The 18,695-nt window shown below is 43.4% G+C and overlaps 1 protein-coding gene across 1 annotated transcript in view; it reads left to right on the forward strand.

Moving 5' to 3' along the window:
* LOC139055837 (uncharacterized) overlaps positions 1-17,670 on the forward strand; it is a 95,820-nt gene extending 78,150 nt beyond the window's left edge. Inside the window, exons 4-6 of the mRNA XM_070533384.1 lie at positions 10,036-10,140; positions 17,116-17,169; positions 17,534-17,670. Coding sequence (XP_070389485.1) covers positions 10,036-10,140; positions 17,116-17,169; positions 17,534-17,617 — 243 coding nt within the window. The 3' untranslated portion in view covers positions 17,618-17,670. The remainder of the gene's footprint in view (positions 1-10,035; positions 10,141-17,115; positions 17,170-17,533) is intronic.
* The last annotated feature ends 1,025 nt before the right edge of the window (positions 17,671-18,695 follow it).

Raw genomic sequence — 18,695 nt, forward strand, 5'->3', positions numbered from 1 at the left:
TCTATAGTCTCCTCGATACGGTAGGCATTGCAATCGGCGGTATCAGACATTTCAAACGTAGCCCCAAGAACGTCTGACTCTCCAAGTACGAAGACCAGACAAATCCATGTTGTACCCATCGTTCCTATGGTGGCTGAAAAATCGAAACACGAGAGTTCCCTCTTTAAAATGAGAAAACTCTGTACCAAACAGCCACTGCTAGAAGTGTCTCATTTTCTCTTGTTCAAACTCATCTATTCCTGCGATATATTAACGAACGGTGATCATATTACAATGAATGTGCAAATCATGAAAAGAAAAGTTAGCCAGCGGTTTGCGTTGCGACAAATTCACTTCGAGTCTGTTTAAACTTTATTTGCAGCATAGCTATTTGGTTTATAGAAAACGTCATGCTGGCGCACTGCTAGTAATTCACAATAAGAAATTACGCAGTATGACTCCATCTGCAGGAAACAATTTCAGTGTAGCGTACTGAACAGCTGCTTTGCATCGGCCGATCAAGATCACATTTATCTGTTCGAAAAGCGCATAATATGTACAAGCATTGTATTTGTAAAGTTAAGCAAGAAACCAATATGTCGCTGGCACGCAGGTGCATGGTTAGAGTAACATTTTTTTTCTTTTTTGATTGAAAATGAAAGATGGAAAGAACAGCAGAGATAAAGGCAAGGAAACGATAGAAAGGAGAGGGAAGGTCGTGAACGTTTATGAGAACTACAGTATCTCTAACAAGCCTATCAAGCGTAAATAAGTCAAGACCGCCTTCACTGTGCTGTGGTGTGACGACTGTATAGGTGGCGATCCAGAACTGTCTGCTCCGAAAGCGGCCGGTCGTCAGGAAGCGCCAGCGCGGTCGCGAGTGACTGCTTCAGTGCGTTGTATCGGGGACAATGATGACAAAGAACGTGTTCAATAGTTTCCTCGTCGACGAAGCGGTCAGACGCTGCAATATCCTGCCATCCGATGCCGAAGGTAAACGACTCCGTAAATGCGAATCCAAGCCACAATCGGCAAGGTACCGTTGTCTCGGGTAGGGATAACCCAGGTGGAGGATGAAGTTGCAGACAGGGGTCCAGTAGATTTAGACGTGTGTTCTGGAAACTACGTGTATTCCAGAACCATTGTAAGGCATCATGTTCAATCATTCGAAGTTTCGCTGCTGTATCTGTTCTTGACAGCGGTATTGATTCCGGCTCGCCGTCTTCATGAGCAGATCGAACAGCTTCATCGGCATGTTCATTGCCCATTCTGCCACAGTGGCTAGGGAGCCACTGAAGTTTCACGTCGTGTCTTTGCTTCGCGAGGCTCTCGGATGAAGAAGCCCTCAGATTTCTAGCATTAAGAAGGAAGGAAGGAAAGCAAGAAGTGAAAGGTAGAGAGGTTAACCAGATTAAGTTTTCGGTTGGCTTCTCTGCACACAGGGATGGGGTAAGGGGGCGGAACAGATAAGAAAACAAGAGAAGATAAAAACACAGGAAAGCATCGGTTGGCACATTCAATAGTTTTTCAATGAGTCCTGCTTTCTTTAAGAAGCACACTAGCGCATTTAAAGTAGTTCGTGCCGACGTCGTCTGGAACCAGGGTCCAAGAATTCTCCCTTCTGTGAGCGGACGGTTGTCAATCCTATCGAGCGTGGTGCTTAGGACTTGTCTTTTTGCACTGAACCGACGACAATCATGCAGAAGGTGCGCTATCGTATGTTTTGACGTGCAAACCACAATCTGGGTTTGTGGTCATTCCGAGGAGGTATGAGTAGGCATTGGTAAAAGCTACTCCAAGCCATAGGCGGCAGATGAGAGTTACCTACCATCATGGTAAGTCATGTGGGACGCGGAGCTTCGGATCCGAGATCTAGGGAACAAAAGCGCTGGATTTTAAAGTCTGCCGAATTCCACTGTACGATGTAAGCTCGCGAGCAAGCGCATGGAGCTTTTCCGCTGCGGCTCTTCTTGACAGCAGGATAGCAACGTAATCGGTGCTGTTATGTGAAGATAGAGCGGCTGTGTCTGCTTCCTCATTTCCAAGAATGCCACAGTGACTTGACTACCATTGAAATATGATTTCATGTTCTGTCTCAACCGCCCGATGGTAAATTTTCCGTGTGTTGGTGACAAGTCGCTCGTGGGGTCGGCGACGTAATGCAGAGAGCAAACTCTGGAGGCAGGCCTTAGAATCGCAGAAGATAGACCATTTCTGGGGTGTTGCCTCATGGATCAATTGAATTGCTACGTGCAGAGCTGCAAGTTCCAAAGCCATCGTAGATGTCAAGTGCGATGTTCTGAACATTATCACTGTATATTTTACTGGGAGAAATACTGCAGCTGCTGAACTGCGGTGCATAACCGACCCATTGGTGTAAACATATAAGTGGTGGCTATAGACCTCATGTATCAGCAATAATTCTGCCTGATTCAATGCTGTTGACGGTATTTTTGCCTTCATCTTGAGTAGTCACGAGATGACTCAAACTCGTATGCGGCCTAGTTGTTGGCGAAATGGTGAAAGATGGTGAAATGGTGTCCTTGCCACAAGTCGAACATGCACTTTTATAGCATTGACTGTAATGTATGTTGTTATAGAGGGATCACATGCTATGGACGATTGTGGCTGCTGTGAATGCATACTCAGGGAGACCGAGGAACGTCTGTAGAACCTATGATTTTATACACTCGAGTGTTCGAAGATTTGTTTTAGTGCTGCTTCCCAGCAGGGGCAGGCTGCATCTTGGGAAGCCTAAAAAAATGCGTTGTCCAGCATCGATTGCGCAGATGCGCCCCAAACTTTCCGGCTGCAAATTTGAATACATGGGCTATTGCAGTCAACCTATTTTTTACATGTTAAATATTTTCTAGCACTAGTTGTTCGTACGGTCCACAGCCTAAGGCAAAAAGCATGCAATGCAGAGCTACCTTGGAGTCACTGAAAATGCTCCACTTTTTTAGTTGGTTTCTCTCGATTTATGCGAAGTGGGCTACAAAGCGCAGGAAGCTCCGCGTCTGTTGATGCAGTTTCGAACTTCAAGGCCATGACTTTCGACGGTAGAATCGCTGAGCTTGCAGAACCATCCGCGGTGGTTGACCCATCAATGTAGAGATAGGTATGATCTTTGTATTGCTCGTCTAGCAAGGGCAGCGAAAGTTGCTTGAGAGCTGATGATGAGAGTTGTGCCTCCGTTCGATTTCCTGATACTGTCAATCGAACTTCTGGCTGAGCCAAGCTCCAAGGGAGATGAAAAGCTCTCGCTGAAGCTGTGTAATCTCATGGCAGGTGTACTTGATAAGGCAGTATCGTCCGACGGAACGGCGGTGTGGTCGGTCTTCTGGCAGCGAAACTAGATAGTGGAAAAGGGCGCGAGCAAGGTGCTTGACGTGTGCTGGGACGTGCAGCACTTTCAAACCAATGTGAATCTTGGCTGGGTAATCATGTGCAATTGCAGTGCAAATCATATTGATCGCAAAAAAGACGGGGACCGATGAAGAAAACACATAAACAGCCCTTTGTCCTCTGTCCCCGTCTTTTTTGCGGTCAATATGATTTGCAGTAAATACCAACTAGGCCAAACTGAAGTTCTTCTGAAGCAATTGCAATGGTTTTTGATCTTGGTGTACATCGTGGCAGCCCTAGGCAAATCCTAAGCACCTGGGCCTGAGCACTCTTGAGAATACGGATTTTACTTCTGCAGGTATTAGTTAGCATGGCCAAGCTGCACCACGGATACCCGAGAAACAGCGTTCGGTACAGTTGCATCATCAAATGTACTGAAGTACTCTAGGGTTTTCGTCCAAGAAACTTGAAAAGATGAAACATGGCTGTCAGTCGCTTCTTTGTTAGGCCACATGGTGACTCCAACAGGGGTCACGGTCGATGATTATCCCTGAAAACCTGTCTTCTCACAGAATGGATATTTTGTCCATCGATGGATATGGTGTACGAAATCATTGGCCTTCCGGCTAAACGCCACCAATGCATATTTTTCGGGAGAAGTCCTGATGCCTTGCTCCCTAAGGTACGTCGTTATCAATGTTGGAAATTTCGGCAGCCTTGCATACTCTTGAGGAGGCGCTGCACCAAATGCCCAGACGTAGATGTCATCAGCATAGATTGGCAACTTCACCGTATTTGGTAAGCAATCTGTCATGTCATTGAGCACAAGGTTGAAGAGCGTTGGGCTCAACACAACACCCTGCAGTATTCCATGGTGCGTTTAGTTTTGGGAAGTTGGGCCGCCTTCGGTATTCACCAATAGAGACCGAATATGTAACTAATTGAGTGCCCAACGATACAGTCGACTGCCGAGGCCAACAAACAACTCCAGAGCCTCTAATATAGCCTAATGAAGAATATTGTCATGTGCTCCTTTGATGCCGAGAAAAATGCGACAGATAATCGCTTACGCGCCTTTTGATGCTGAACGCATGTAACCAAATCGATGAAGTTGTCAATAGAGCATCGGTGACATCGAAAGCCAGTCATGGCGTCTGAATAAACTTCATAGCGTTCGAAGTACCATTCAAGTCTGGCGAGGATCTTTCGTTCCATCAATCTCGCAATGCGACTAGCCGGCACGATTGGGTGGTTTGAAATAACCCCCAAAGGAGACTTCTCAGGTTTGAAGAGTGGTACCAGGAGACTGGTCTGCCATTTTTTAGGAACAGCTTCATCCCGCCAGGACCCATTGAAAATGTGCAGAAATGCACTTCGCGCCTGTTCACCGAGGTGGCGCATTTGCGGTAAGCTATGCCATCTGGGCCAGGTGAAGCGCTGCGTCGAGCTATTGAGGGTGTACGGGAGATCCATGAATGAATTCCGCGTGCCTGGAACGTAGTGAAAGTAAGGGAACTTGTGCACGTTGACCAGCCTGAAATCATTGCACAGAAATCTTCCGCTAAACGTCTACGTGTCTTGTCGGCGTTGGAAGACCGCTAGGGCCTTGAATGGGAAACATTGTTCCGGGACAGAACATAGGTGTCTCACTGTTCTTCATATTTGAGGCAGTGGTTTAGGGCGTCAAAGGGCTCAATGCTTTGTCCATCGCTCGGATTCCAGTTTATCTATGCAACGTTGCATCGTCTTTGGAGTGGGCCATGCTGTCCTTTGATCGTGAATGGACTTTATGCGTCGCTTTCTTCATTCGGCGCGATGACGATTCGTGCGATGTCACTCCAAATCCTCGCCGAATTGCGAGTATTTCAGTGAGCACGTGAGCATGCACATAGCATTCTGCGCCACTTATTTAATAGCTTCTTGCAGCCCAGAGGACAGTCTTTTCTCACAAGCACCCTCCGGTAGGTTTTTGAACACAGTCAAGCATATTCTTCGTATTGTGTAAGCTGAATGAGTTCTAGACATTCGGTCGATCTTAACCATGTAATGGGAATGTAATCGCCGCCATGAGTATCAATGTCCAAAAGCCATTTTACTCGCTTGGCAAAGCAGCGTGATACAAAGATCAAGTCTTGGCAGCTTCTTGACACTGTCTCTCGTAGGAATTTAGGACTAGCGTAATTCAACAGCAAGAGGCCATGACTGGAGGCAAATGAAGGGAGTCTTCGTCCTACCGCGTTGACCTTTGCGCTTTCGCATATGGCTTGACGGGCGGTAAAGTCCACTGTGATAATCCCGGGACCAGGATATTGACACCTGTGCTTATTAATGAGAATAGACTGTTGGGCTAGTTTGCACTGCATAAATTGAGGCAAAGAAAAAAAAAACACGAGGACAAGAGAAATCTGTAAGTTGCCCATCTGTGTCGCTGTCAAAAAATAAATCATGTTTCTGTCATGGTAGTGGCCTGTAGTGGATAATTGTGCCGGAAAGAAATATATGTTGCGAAGTTGGCCTATTGTACGATGATATATATATGGTAACTACGTGCAATAAAAATTCTATTTTTAGTAGAGCTGTGCCTTCGTTTCCTACTCTTGTCCTCGTGTTTTGTTCTTGCGCTTTGCCTCAAGTTATACTTAGTAATCTTCTTCGGGTGAACGCTTTTCATTGGGTAACAAGTGTTAAACATCATCGCTCAGTGCAGGACGTGACTGCATGTATCGGAAGTTTCAGGAACATTATCGATGATTCTATTCATTGTCTGTTGTCACTGAAGCTTGTGTCATCTGACTGTATGAGTGACGCCAATTCTGTAGTGCTTCCTGGAAGACACACGGGCACCAGCGATTACTCTAACACCTTTGATAACTCATGTATGAAAGTCGACGCGCTGGACCCGCAGGTCAGATTTCCGACGGTCGCCGACTGTTTTTGCCGCTATAGTTGTTCTTCGAGTTTAACTCGCTTTTGAGGATGTAGGTTCAGCGAATAAAACACCAGTTTCGTCATTCACAGTTTTGCTGCTTTCTTCAACGTCCTACTATGTCACAATACGCTTTTATTATGTCTTCTAGTCTTTTGATGTCACACAGGCTTGATGTAAGCACCTATGAATGTAAATGCATCCTTTCTATTTTTGACGGTTAGCCGGACACACTGATTGTTGTCATGAGGTTGCACATGTTGTACGAGGTAAGTAGGCTCACGACGGATCAAGACGACGACCTTGCTACTTTCGTTGTTGGTTGAGGACGTAATTGACTCGTAGTTGGATGATGTGACTACATCGGATAATTTTGGATCGCAGATAACGATGATTCGAAGTCGATTGATATGAACAAACTAGCGAATATCAGCAATGCGAGATCTTACAATTATGGCGTACCACTGAATAATCGGTGCATCTCTGACCTTAAGGAATGATTGGACATTGTTAGCGAGGGTTGCTAGGGCAGAACTCATCGAGTCCAGCACTTGTAGTCCCCTTCGAGCAGATGGAGTTTCGACGCTGACCAACACTACTGCGGTAATATTGAATAAGAACTGCAGCATCGGAATCATTTGGCGGTTGATTGTTGGCACATCATCGACTGAAGTTTGCTACAATGGAGGTATCAATCATGCACGCTCCTTGGAAGGGTGGTGTCTGGGAGCGCCAGCCAGTCTCTTACAAGTGATGGCTTTTTAAGGCCCCTTTGGCATCTCGGGTGTGCTCGTACTTGAAGCTAATCTTTTTAACACGACCTGTGCAAGAAGTGTACGTCGCGTTCTACGCTTCCGTCACTAACGATGTCGATGAGCTGAGGTGTTACTAACCATTTGTTTCAGGATAGTGAATTATATTTATTACATAGGCAGTCTTTAAATATGGCTTCGTGAAACCCATCACACTTGTCACACCTAAGATTTGTTGCGCGGCACACGTCTGCACTGTGCGAGTCCATGCAATGTGGGCGCACTAGATTTTGTACAGGCTCTCCTCAGATGTGCAATCATGCAACACTTGTGAAATGAAAGCGGCTTTGGGACAAACGGTCGAACGAAGTGTCGGAAATGATTGACTTTGACATGCGAAAAGATAGTCTACCTTGAACACTATCTTCACGCAGTATCTGTGCCCAAGACGGCTTATGTGCGCTATGAACACTCTTTCACATGGCGGCTTAATCAGAATGGACAGGTCCGAGTTCGCAATTGCCAGATCGATGTTGTAGATTACGCAGGGCCTACAGGTTCCTTCCATTGGTATAACCGGTCGCACTTTGATATTCCTGAATTATGTTATCTGTCAGAGCTTGTGTAGCACATTTGCTCGGTTCGTGTCGATAGCCAAGACACTATTGTGCGTGTTTCGTCGGACCTCCTTAATTTAGTTTGGTGCTATTCCCTCAAGGAAAATGGAGAGAGCTTGCATGGGTAATTCTCGATAACTAATGGAAGAGTCCACAGGTATGAAGAAGATGGTGTCGGGCCTGCGCTCATGTGCCTGCAGGCTTGGTGTACTCCCAGGTGATGACGTCTTGATAAGCCTTCTTTTGGCCTTTTGGCTACTCGCCGACCCAAAGCTGTTATCCGACGAGAAATTGCCTAAGCCTGAGTAAACCTCAGTGTCTGCTGTTGTTGGACCAAGTGACTCGCTTCCTTGAAGACCTTGTCAAAGTAGACCTCTGGCCTGCCGGGCTGGCAAGCTCCACGTCCTTGGCCGCGTAAGCGGGAGCTTAAGTGGAGTTTTCACTGCTGGTGGATCAGGTGGCATGCGTCGATAAAGAGTTGGCTGTAATAGACCTCTGGCCATTGCAAACAGCAGCACTAAAGAAATGTTAAATTGTAGAAAGAATACACCACACATGGCTAATATGTTCTATATAATCATGTGTTCAAACACAGAGAATTCCATGACGCTATACGCTAAATATATTGGCGTTGTCTGGCGCATGTGCGCTACATAAACGTTACTTGTTCATGATGAAGTTGTTAGAAGTGAACTTTCTAGAAAAACTGGGGATATTCAACCGTAGCTAACATCTGTGAAACATATTCACGATTTGTAGAGAATGGCTGTATCTATAACTTAACTTGAGTAGCGAACGTTTATGAAGTGACTATGCGTTGTACTGTTTACATTGAATAATACAATGTTTCTGGTGGCCAGATATGAGACTGAAAGAAAACTAAAAGGCACTAGCGCCTACCCAGTGGCACATGCCTAGTCACCTCTGTGGCTCATAATTTTAGAGTGCTCTATCACCGGCATCGGCCCACGAGGATGGTAAGATTGGCTGCACTATGACTAAAATAGGCTCGCGAAAACGACGAGATAGGCCGCACTGCCACCGAGACCGACGCACCAGGCAGTGAGATATCCCACCCTTTCCGCAAAAGTTAGGCTGCACTCGAGGAAGTATGGCTCGCATTATCTTGATCTCTATTAAATGTTCACAAGAAACACTTCTTCCTGATGTCCATCTGTGAGCTCATAACACGCAGAAATAACCGCTCGCGTGGTTTGTGTAAAGTAAATCATTCAATCACTGCAACCACCAACTAAAATTTAAGTGGAGAAAGCAGATAAAGACGGGATCGGGGTGAGGGTGAATAAGACAAGCAGGATACGTCTACACATGGGGACTCTGATGCATGATAGGCTTTCATTACACCGAATTTTCTAGTGGCTCAAATAGCGTCCCACAAGGCCACTGCGTACGCCAACAGGTTGCTTAGCCTTGGCCATGATCTGGCGATCTGTGTGATGAGTTTGGACAGCTGGTGACTAGCGCAACGTCCTATTAATGCGTAAGCATACGGAGTGTCAAGGATGAAAAAAATGTCCATGTGTGTGAAGCTTGCGAAGCCAGTCACGTGGTAACAGTAGAGAGGGTTTTGGAGATCTGAAGCTTTCACGAACGCGTCCGTATGTATGCATATATGTAGTGCATCTGACGATTGTTTGTTTTTGAACAACACTTTTTACTGTGGGGAACGCGGTTTAAATCTTTAATACCTGGACCTCAAAGCGGTGCGACGTAACGCTAATGCATTTCTCTCGCATTTACCGCTGAACCACCACTCAATTTTTCATTCACTACTGCTTCACTCTAAATCAATTCACATTGGCTACTTATGTCCACACCTGGAGCATATTAGATACATCGGCAACTTCAGCGACCACCTGAAGATGCGTGCTTCAGAATCGTTAACCTTGCGTGATCTGTGGCGCGATATGGGCTTGCCGTGAAGGGAGCTGTGCCACTCATCAACTACGTCCAGGATGACCAGGCTTTCTGTTTTAGGCTTTCGGCTTAGCAGATTTTTTAATCTCTCAAAAGCATTGCAGAGTAATATGCACTAGGAGGGCGTTTGCCTTCATCATCTTTCTCCTTTAATACGCCACTTAAATGCTTTCATTAGGAGCAAACAACGGCATAAGAGCTGTCGAATCAACGAATAGACAAGCTCCGCCCACACCGATGGAAGTGCGACAGATGTGGGCGGGCCTGTCTAACGCACAGACAGGAGGTGCGTGCTATTCGGTATTGAATAGCGACATATTTAAGCTTCGGTATTTTGCTCCCTTTGAGTGCTCGGCTAAGCAAGCACTTCCGGGTAGAGCAGCTCGTGTAAAGCAAAGCGATGAAGCTGCCATTTGGAACAAATTTCTCAGTTTGCGTGTGTGCTTTTCTACGATTTCATGGTGATGTTATTTTGCAGAATCGCCGCTACTACCTCATTCCTTGGATAGTATGGGTGTCGGCGAGCTGCATTATACTAATCATCCTATGGTGCCTTCGGGCGATCATCGCCATCAAGGATCAGGTACAAAAGCACGTTGTCCTTTATACTAAACTTGGAGAGAACTGGGAGATAAATTATTCGTCACGAAATTTAACCTAGGTAGTTGATCTCATGTACACTCACCAGGTAAGTTTGCTAACTATAAATTAAAAATAACTATGCTAGAAGGAGAAAGTGATGCGCCCACTTTGAATTTATTATCCAGTTTAAGCTCCAGAGTAGATTGAAATCAAAGATTGCCGAGCTGGTGCATTGAGCCGCTGCATCGAAGTCTTCCACAAGTTGACGGCCTCGAGTACGAATTGACACAGATGGACATGAACGGATTAGTTGAATAATGCAAGGACACTAAAATTTCTCATGTATTAGTTATAACCTCAATAGTGTAAACTGACTTTGTGAAAACTGACCGTGGCGATTCTTACACACCTGAACTCTGCCGAGTGCGGCTAGCTTAGCAGGACTAACAGACATTGTTTGGGATATTATTGGCCTTAGTGAGATTAGAACTGAAGGCTTATACAATGCTGACTAACAGCCATGTCATCTCCTATAGAAGTCTCCCAGATAAGAAGCAATACAGGGTAGGAATGCTAATCTACATGGACATAGCGGGCAGTAATATTCAGCAGCATTATTCATAGGGTAGCAGTACTTGTAACCAAACTTAATGAGAGATTAAACGTATAGATTAAAGGTAGTACAAGCGTACACTCCAGCATATAGCTACGATGATCATGAAGTTGATCAGTTTTATGACGATGTTGAATTTGAGATGAGAAAAGTGGAAACTCACTGTATTGTAGTACTGGGGACTTCAATACAAAAGGGAAAACAAAGCAGGCTGGTGAACAAGCAGTCGGTAACTACAGCGTCGATTCTAAGAACGCTAAAGGAGATATGCTAGCAGAATTCACAGAAAGGAATAAGCTACGAATAGTGAACACTTCTTTCAGGAAGCATAGCAACAGAAAGTGGACCCGGAAACACCTTAACGTTGAAACAAGAAATGAAATTGATTTCATACTTTCTGCCGATATCGGCATAGTGCAGGATGCGTTTGGTAGAGTAAAGTGCAGTGATCGTACGTTCGTGCGGGCTAGGATTCACCTCAGTTTGAAGAGAGAAAGAGTAAACTTCTATTCCTGAGGTAGAGCTTGGAATTCATTCAATTCCCGTTAGCACCGATGTCACTTTTCTTGGCATACATCTTGACCCTAACCTTACATTTCGCTCTCACTTCCAACATCTCAAGCACAAGACTGCGTTTGGTATACGTGCATTAATCAAAGCTCGCCCTTTTTTTTCTCGTGAGGCTCTGCTAGCGTTGTATTATGCGTTCATTCATAGTCACATTAATTACGGCATTGTTTCATGGGGCAACACGTACGCTTGTGACTTATCATCAATTCAACATATCCAAAATCAGTCAATACGCATTATCACTTCTAGCTCCATGCAATCTAATGCCTCTTTGTTACTTCGAGCGTATAATATCTTGCCTATTATTGATTTGTTCCAGTTTAACATACTCGTCTTACTCCACAGGTTGCTTCATAATAACCTTACGTTTCCGTTCATTGCAACTGACCTTTTGCAGAATAAAAATATGACCAGATTTGCGGCTAACAACAATTTCTTATTACCCATGGTTCATACCAATTACGGCAAAAAAACATCTTCCTTCGCTGCAATTTCTCTTTGGAATGAATTACCATCAACCATAAAATCCTGCACTTCTCTTGCAATTTTTAAAACTCACCTTAAGAATCATTTCCTGCGATAACTTAACTACGATCTGGCGGTGTACCTTTGACTTTTATCTCACATGTCATTTCTTGTATTTTACCCATGCTTTTTTCCGACTTTCTTTTATAACGTGCTTTTCCTGTTTGATTGTAAATGACATGTCTAATGATGTATTTGATCTGTAGATGTTTTATAATACGCTAATTTGCTGTCTATTGATATCACCATCAATGTTGTTATTATTAACCGAGGGTCCCACTACAGTTCTTTGACTTTGGGACCCTCGTCTGTATATTTCGTCATGTAATTACTTCTGTTTTGGAACCAATAAATCTGAATCTGAATCTGAAAGAAAGACGCCAACCTAGAAGCAGTAAGGCTAAAAGCAGACACATCCCATAGCAAACATTAACACCCGATCACCTGCCATGAACACTTCATTCTTCACCGACGCTATAACCCATTGGCACCATCCCCCAGAAGATATCGTGTCATGCACTGACCATAAAACGTACCGCGAAATGTTAAATAACCACACTGCTTAATTACGGATCCCACTTACCCTTACTATAACACGATGTTCCTTTTTTTTCGCAATTGTTCCTGGCTTGTATTTGTTTATTGTTGTTTCTTTACTGTTCTGTACATTTCTTCTAACATTGTTACAAGGATTAAATCCCTCCCTTATGTATTGCCTCCGGGCCTTTAAGGTTAGAATAAATGAAATAAATGAATGAAACAGAATTAAGACTTCTACTTGGAAACTAATATGCAACCTTAGAACAGAGAGATGAAGATGACATAGTGGTAACGAATCAAACCTCAACTAGGCTGCCTCCAGCAGCAGCAATTGTAGTGGGAGGCAAGGCACCAAGGCAACCAGTAGACAAGCTCTCCAAAGTAACAACGGACGTAATAAAGACTAAATCTAATAAACTCAAGAGACTAGATAGAATTCGGTGAACTGTTAAAACTGATCAACAAAGCGAAAATAATGGATATTCGAAGTTAGAACGCGAGAAAGACTGAAGAAGTCGTAAAAATGAACGCAGTCTGAAATCAGTGAGGAGGAAACATGGCATGGGACAAACCGAGATGTATACACTGGAAGACGAGCAGGGCAATAGCGTCAGTGATTTCGAAGGTATAGTAAAAGCAGCGAATATTTCTCTACTGACCTCTAAACTACCCAGAGAAATCAGGATACCTAAATTCGAAGCAGTAATCTTCTCCTATAACAAGTGATGAGGTCAGAAAGACCTTGCCAGACATGAAACGAGGAAGAGTGGCACAGTCGATTTAATGAAATATGTAGGTGACATAATGCTTGAAAAACTGGCGGGTACGAAGTGTCTATAAACTTCAAGGGTCCCGGAAAACTGGAACAATGCAAATATTATACTAATCCACAAAAATGCAGACGGTAAACAATTGAAAAATTATCGGCGCATTAACACACTCCCAGTACCATGAAAAATATTCACGAAGACAATTTGCAATAAAATAAGGACAACACTGAACTTTAGTCAACCAAGGGAACAGGCTGGCTTCAGGAAGGGATACTCTACAATGGCTTACATCCATGTCATTAGTCATATAATTGAGGAATCTGCAGACTACAATGAACATCTATATATGGCTTTCATAGATTACGAAAAGGCATTTGATTCAGTAGGGACACCAGCAGTCATAGAGGCATTATGTAGTAAATGAGCAGAGAGCACCTACATAAATATCTTGGAATATATATACAGAGATTCCACAGCCACCTTAATTCTACACAAGAAAAGTAGAAAGGTACCTATAAAGAAAAGGGGTCAGACAAGAAGACACAATTTCTCCAATGTTAATTACTGTATGCTTCGAAGTACTGAAGGTATTAAACTGGGAATGCTTAGGAGTAAGGGTTGGTGGCAAATATCTCAGCAACCTTCGGTTTGCGGATGACATTTTTTTGTTCAGCAACACTGCAGATGAGTCACAACAAATGATGGAAGACCTTAACAGAGATAGAGTAAGAGTGGGGTTGAAGAGTAATACGCAGAAGACAAAGATAATAATCAATAACCGGGCAAGGAAACAAGAGTTCAGGATCGCCAGTCAGCCTCTAGAGTCTTTGAAGAAGTACGCTTATCTAGGTCCTTTATTCACACGAAACCCTGATTACGAGAAGGAAACTCACAGAAAAATAAAAATGGTTTGGATGGCATACGGCACACATTCTCAGCTCCTGACTGGAAGCTTACGATTATCATTGAAAAGGAGGGTGTACAATCAGTGCATTTCACTGGCGCTAACATATGGGGCAGAGATTTGGTGACTGACAAAGAAGCATGCGAAGAAGTTAAGGACTGCGAAAAGAGCGATGGAACGAAAAATTTTAGGCATAACGTTAAGAGACAGAAAGAGAGTGATTTGGATCTAAGAGCAAACGGGTATAGCTGATATTGTTATTGACATCAAGTGAAAAAAAATTGAGCTGGGAAGGTCATGTAATGTGCAGATTAGGTAACAGTTGGACCATTACGGTTACAAAATGGTTACGAAGGGAAGGAAAGCAGTCGAGCATGGCAAATTACTAAATGGGGAGGTGAAATTAAGAAATTCGCAAGCGCTTGTTGCAATTGGTTGGCGTAGGACAGGGGTAATTAGAGAACGCAGGAAGAGGCCTTCGTCCTGCAGTGGAGATAAAATAGGCTGATGATGATTACGAAATATAGGCCAACAACCATGTGGTAACGGATGGCATAGCGGGCATCAGAGTAATGCGTAGATGCGTTGGCTGCCGGTGCATGGACATTTATAAGGCAACAGCGCTATGTCAGAACTAAGATCTACAGGTCCATGCATTTCCACAAAATTGGCCTCCAAACACAGAGTAATGACAATGAGCTCGACAGCGAGGGCGACCAATATATAGAGAGTGCAAGCCCCAAAGAAAGTTATTTTTTTCTCTTAAGTGGAAACAAACTGGAGATACTCTGTAGCCTCAACTATGGAAAAATATAATACAGCAGGCCAAAGCGATGACAATACAGTCGAAGCTATCAGAATAGTCGCTCAACTCTGAAGTGTACCGGTTTACCGGTGCACCGGTGTACCGGTGAAGTGTACCGGCTATGTCCGGTTTCATTGTTGGTGACAGGCATTTTCCCGAGAGAAAGAGACTCGCGAGAATGGTGGTGTTTCATAAAAGTTGTTCTTAAATTAACGTAAATTATTAAGAAGACATTCATGTACGTGCAAGCATGTCAATAGTATATAGGAATCCATATCAATATATATCTGTCCTATTCCATGTACTATGTGATATAAATCATGTATATTAAGCGAACCCTTATTTTTGTGGGTATAAGCCATTGTGTAAACATGTGCTGTATTGCAGAATTCTTTGGTATCTTCCTTCCTTTCTTTATTCGTTATTATTGTTGTTTCTTCTTTTTTGCATTGTAACGAGATGACGCTTTGTTTGTTTACACCTTTGTTTCTTTTTTTTCTTTCTTGCGTTTCACATGTTACTAGCTTGTTAACCCATTTATGTATATCCCACTCCTGCCTAGGGCCTGTAAAACAAGCTGGTAGAAATAAATAAAAAAGGAAATTTACCTACTTATAGGGGTAAAACACACCCGTCTATTGATGATCAGTTTTTTTTAACATATGTGCACAGATTTGGCGCTACCAATTATAGAAAAAAATTATTGGAAATACGATTGGATTTCTAATTTATGTTTTTTGGTTGATATTAGAGTGCAACGATCTTATAAGAGAATTCTGCGAGAGAATGGTTTTCTTGACTGTGAATAATTCGCTATGTTATTAGCCCGCCTCGAACATATGAAATTTGCATACTGTAGGTAAAGAACATTGCATCAGCTGTATTCATAATATGAATATCTTGCACAGTGCCACTTGTCCATCTAAATTGCTGCAATATCTTTCTCCACATTAAAAAAAAACAGATTACTTTCAGTGAACCTATAAAAATAACAGCCAATGACGTAGCACCTCCTGACCTACTCCACTGCATGAATGAAAACGGTGATTTAATCAGAAGGATGTGTTGTACATATCTGTAAACCTAACTTAATACGAAGTTCGCTTTGTTTACTTGTTGCTTGCTCTTTTTTATAATTCTGTGTTCATCGATTTTTACACGAGACTCGACTTATCCTTTCGAGCATTGCATAAATGACAGGGCCATAATCAGGCAGAGAATATCTGCGTTTAGCTTTTTCATCAAAATATAAGTCCCGTATAAAAAAATGGCAGAAATACAGCGCTGAATCAACTAATCAATACATAAAAGATAACATGAATACTGAATGGGCCAAAAGACCCTATTAAATATTAATAAGAGCTTTACTGGAATGCGGAAATGGGCGCGAGTTTGAATTGCGTATCCATTTTGAGCTAACCAGCGCAGAAATTACATTCATAAGAGGACAAAAACGTACACAGTAGGCTGTCTTCCAACCGGTGGTCACACACACACACACACAAAGAAGAAAGGGGTTTAACCGAGGGGCCCCATTTTTTGTTAATCATATCATAAGAAGCAAACAAATACTGATACGAAGGACAAGATAGGGATAATTACTTGTGTTTATTAAATGAAATAAAGAAATGATTGTTTATTTCATTTAATAAGCACGAGCAATTTCCCTTATGTTGTCCTTGGTATCAGTGTTGTTGGCTTCTTATATGACACACACACAGAGACACACAAGTGCGTGGTATATATTGCGCATACACGTTGTCAGAAGGTGAATTTTTGCGCTCGTTAGCTTATGCAAATAAAAGCACAGTTCTAGAAATTATTCATGGAAAAGAGGGGGAACCAATGTGGTGACCAATGATGAGCAGGTGATGTTCTCGTAGGCTGAATCATATCAAAACAATGCGTCGTTCTGGACACTGTGTTTGTCTAGGCCATTTGTCGGGTCTGAGGAGATACCTAGTGACACGGCGTAGCCGGTGCTAAGGTATTTACTGTTGCATTAATTAAATATAGCATGTTATTTTAGGACACCACGGAAACATGCTGCCTTCGTCGTTTGTTGCGTCGTCAAGATCACACTAAAATTGCGAAACTGAAAGACATGAGCTTTTTTTTTTTTAGTGAACGTCAAGAGCAACTTGCGGCTGTCTGATAGCCATAAGAAAATACACCACCATGCGCTATAGAAAGTAAGAGTGTTTGAATTGCTCTGCGATCATCTTACATCTATGAAATGTACATTTCAGGTGCTGACTGACATAGCGTTGCTGGGAGCTGCTCTGGTGTTGTTCAGCTTACAGGTAGGGAAGAGATGTCTTTTTTATCAATTACTGCGGCTGCGGGTCCGAGTGGCGCACATGTGCATGAAATATTGCATTGCTTCACAAGTTTGAAAACTCATCCTAACTAGGGAAAGGTAGGCATAGCTCTGACGAAATAGCAAACGAATGTTTTCAACCAAAGCATACGTTGCTCATTATGCGATAGCCAGAATGCTATCTAGAGAATATTAACTGAATAAAAGGAAATGACGCAAGCGTTATGACACTTGTCCAGCACATAATATATTATTGTAGTTTCTGAAAATCTTTGCCAGAGGAACTTGATCTAGGAGGCGTTGTGACATCAGTTTCACTAAGTTTATCGAACTCTTGGTTCTTGCAGGTGTACTTCATACTGGTTGTCTTATCGCATTACCAGAACATGAAGAACTCGTCTCGTCAATTATCTGTTGTTATAAAGATGTGAAGGTGGAACAAGAACATGTACATAGAAGTAAAAATTTTTTTTACATCTGCCAGTCTGTTTGGTAATACGTGCATTTGTTTCGATTGAATACGGTCGCATCAAAAGGTAAGGGTGGCCTGAAACGGTAGTTTCAAACGATGTTTCATGCTGTAGCATTTATTAGACGCATTGCCTTCACCTCTTACTGCCTTAGGAGCTCACCCAGAACTATGAATCATAACGCAAGGAATATGGCATAATTGGAACATCAAAGCCTCTCATCGATATCAGTCACGGCACTCTGCTACGAACAGCGATGCAAGCATTGGTCAGGTCACGAGCTTGAAGAGACCCATGTAACCGACAGGGCGTTCAGCCGGCTAATACACTTGCAGAAGCAACTTACTCCACAAACCGGGCGTCAGTAGCCAGGGACACCGCAAAGGTAAACTTGGTGGCGATAGCGGCTGCTCTGCATAATAAGAGAAGACAGAGATGGTTAATATTTAGTTTCTTTTAATGGGATTGGCATTATTCGACTGCTTCAAGTACTTTCTGTCCGTCCGTCCGTCCGTCCGTCCGTCCGTCCGTCCGTCCGTCCGTCCGTCCGTCCGTCCGTCCGTCCGTCCGTCCGTCCGTCCGTCCGTCCGTCCGTCTGTCTGTCTGTCTGTCTGTCTGTCTGTCTGTCTGTCTGTCTGTCTGTCTGTCTGTCTGTCTGTCTGTCTGTCTGTCTGTCTGTCTGTCTGTCTGTCTGTCTGTCTGTCTGTCTGTCTGTCCGTCTGTCCGTCCGTCCGTCCGTCTGTCTGTCTGTTCTTTTACGCCTACCCAGTGACCGAAGTTACAAGTCTACTAGCATGTGTCACCAGGTAAGTGCGCGTGGTCATTCCACCGTCGTCCTGCCGTTGTCATTATTTCATGAACTCATGTCATGCCATCATCATAACTTCAGATTCGTCATCTCATTGTAGTCATCCTGTCGTCGTCATACCGCCTTCGTCGTTCTATCGAAGTCATTCTATCGTAATCATGCGCTAGTCAACGCGTCGTCGTGATACCACCTTCATCATTACGTCGACGTCATTACTTCCTCATTACAAAG

Source organism: Dermacentor albipictus, chromosome 2, assembly GCF_038994185.2.
Source record: "Dermacentor albipictus isolate Rhodes 1998 colony chromosome 2, USDA_Dalb.pri_finalv2, whole genome shotgun sequence".
In the NCBI taxonomy this organism is placed as follows: Eukaryota; Metazoa; Arthropoda; class Arachnida; order Ixodida; family Ixodidae; genus Dermacentor; species Dermacentor albipictus.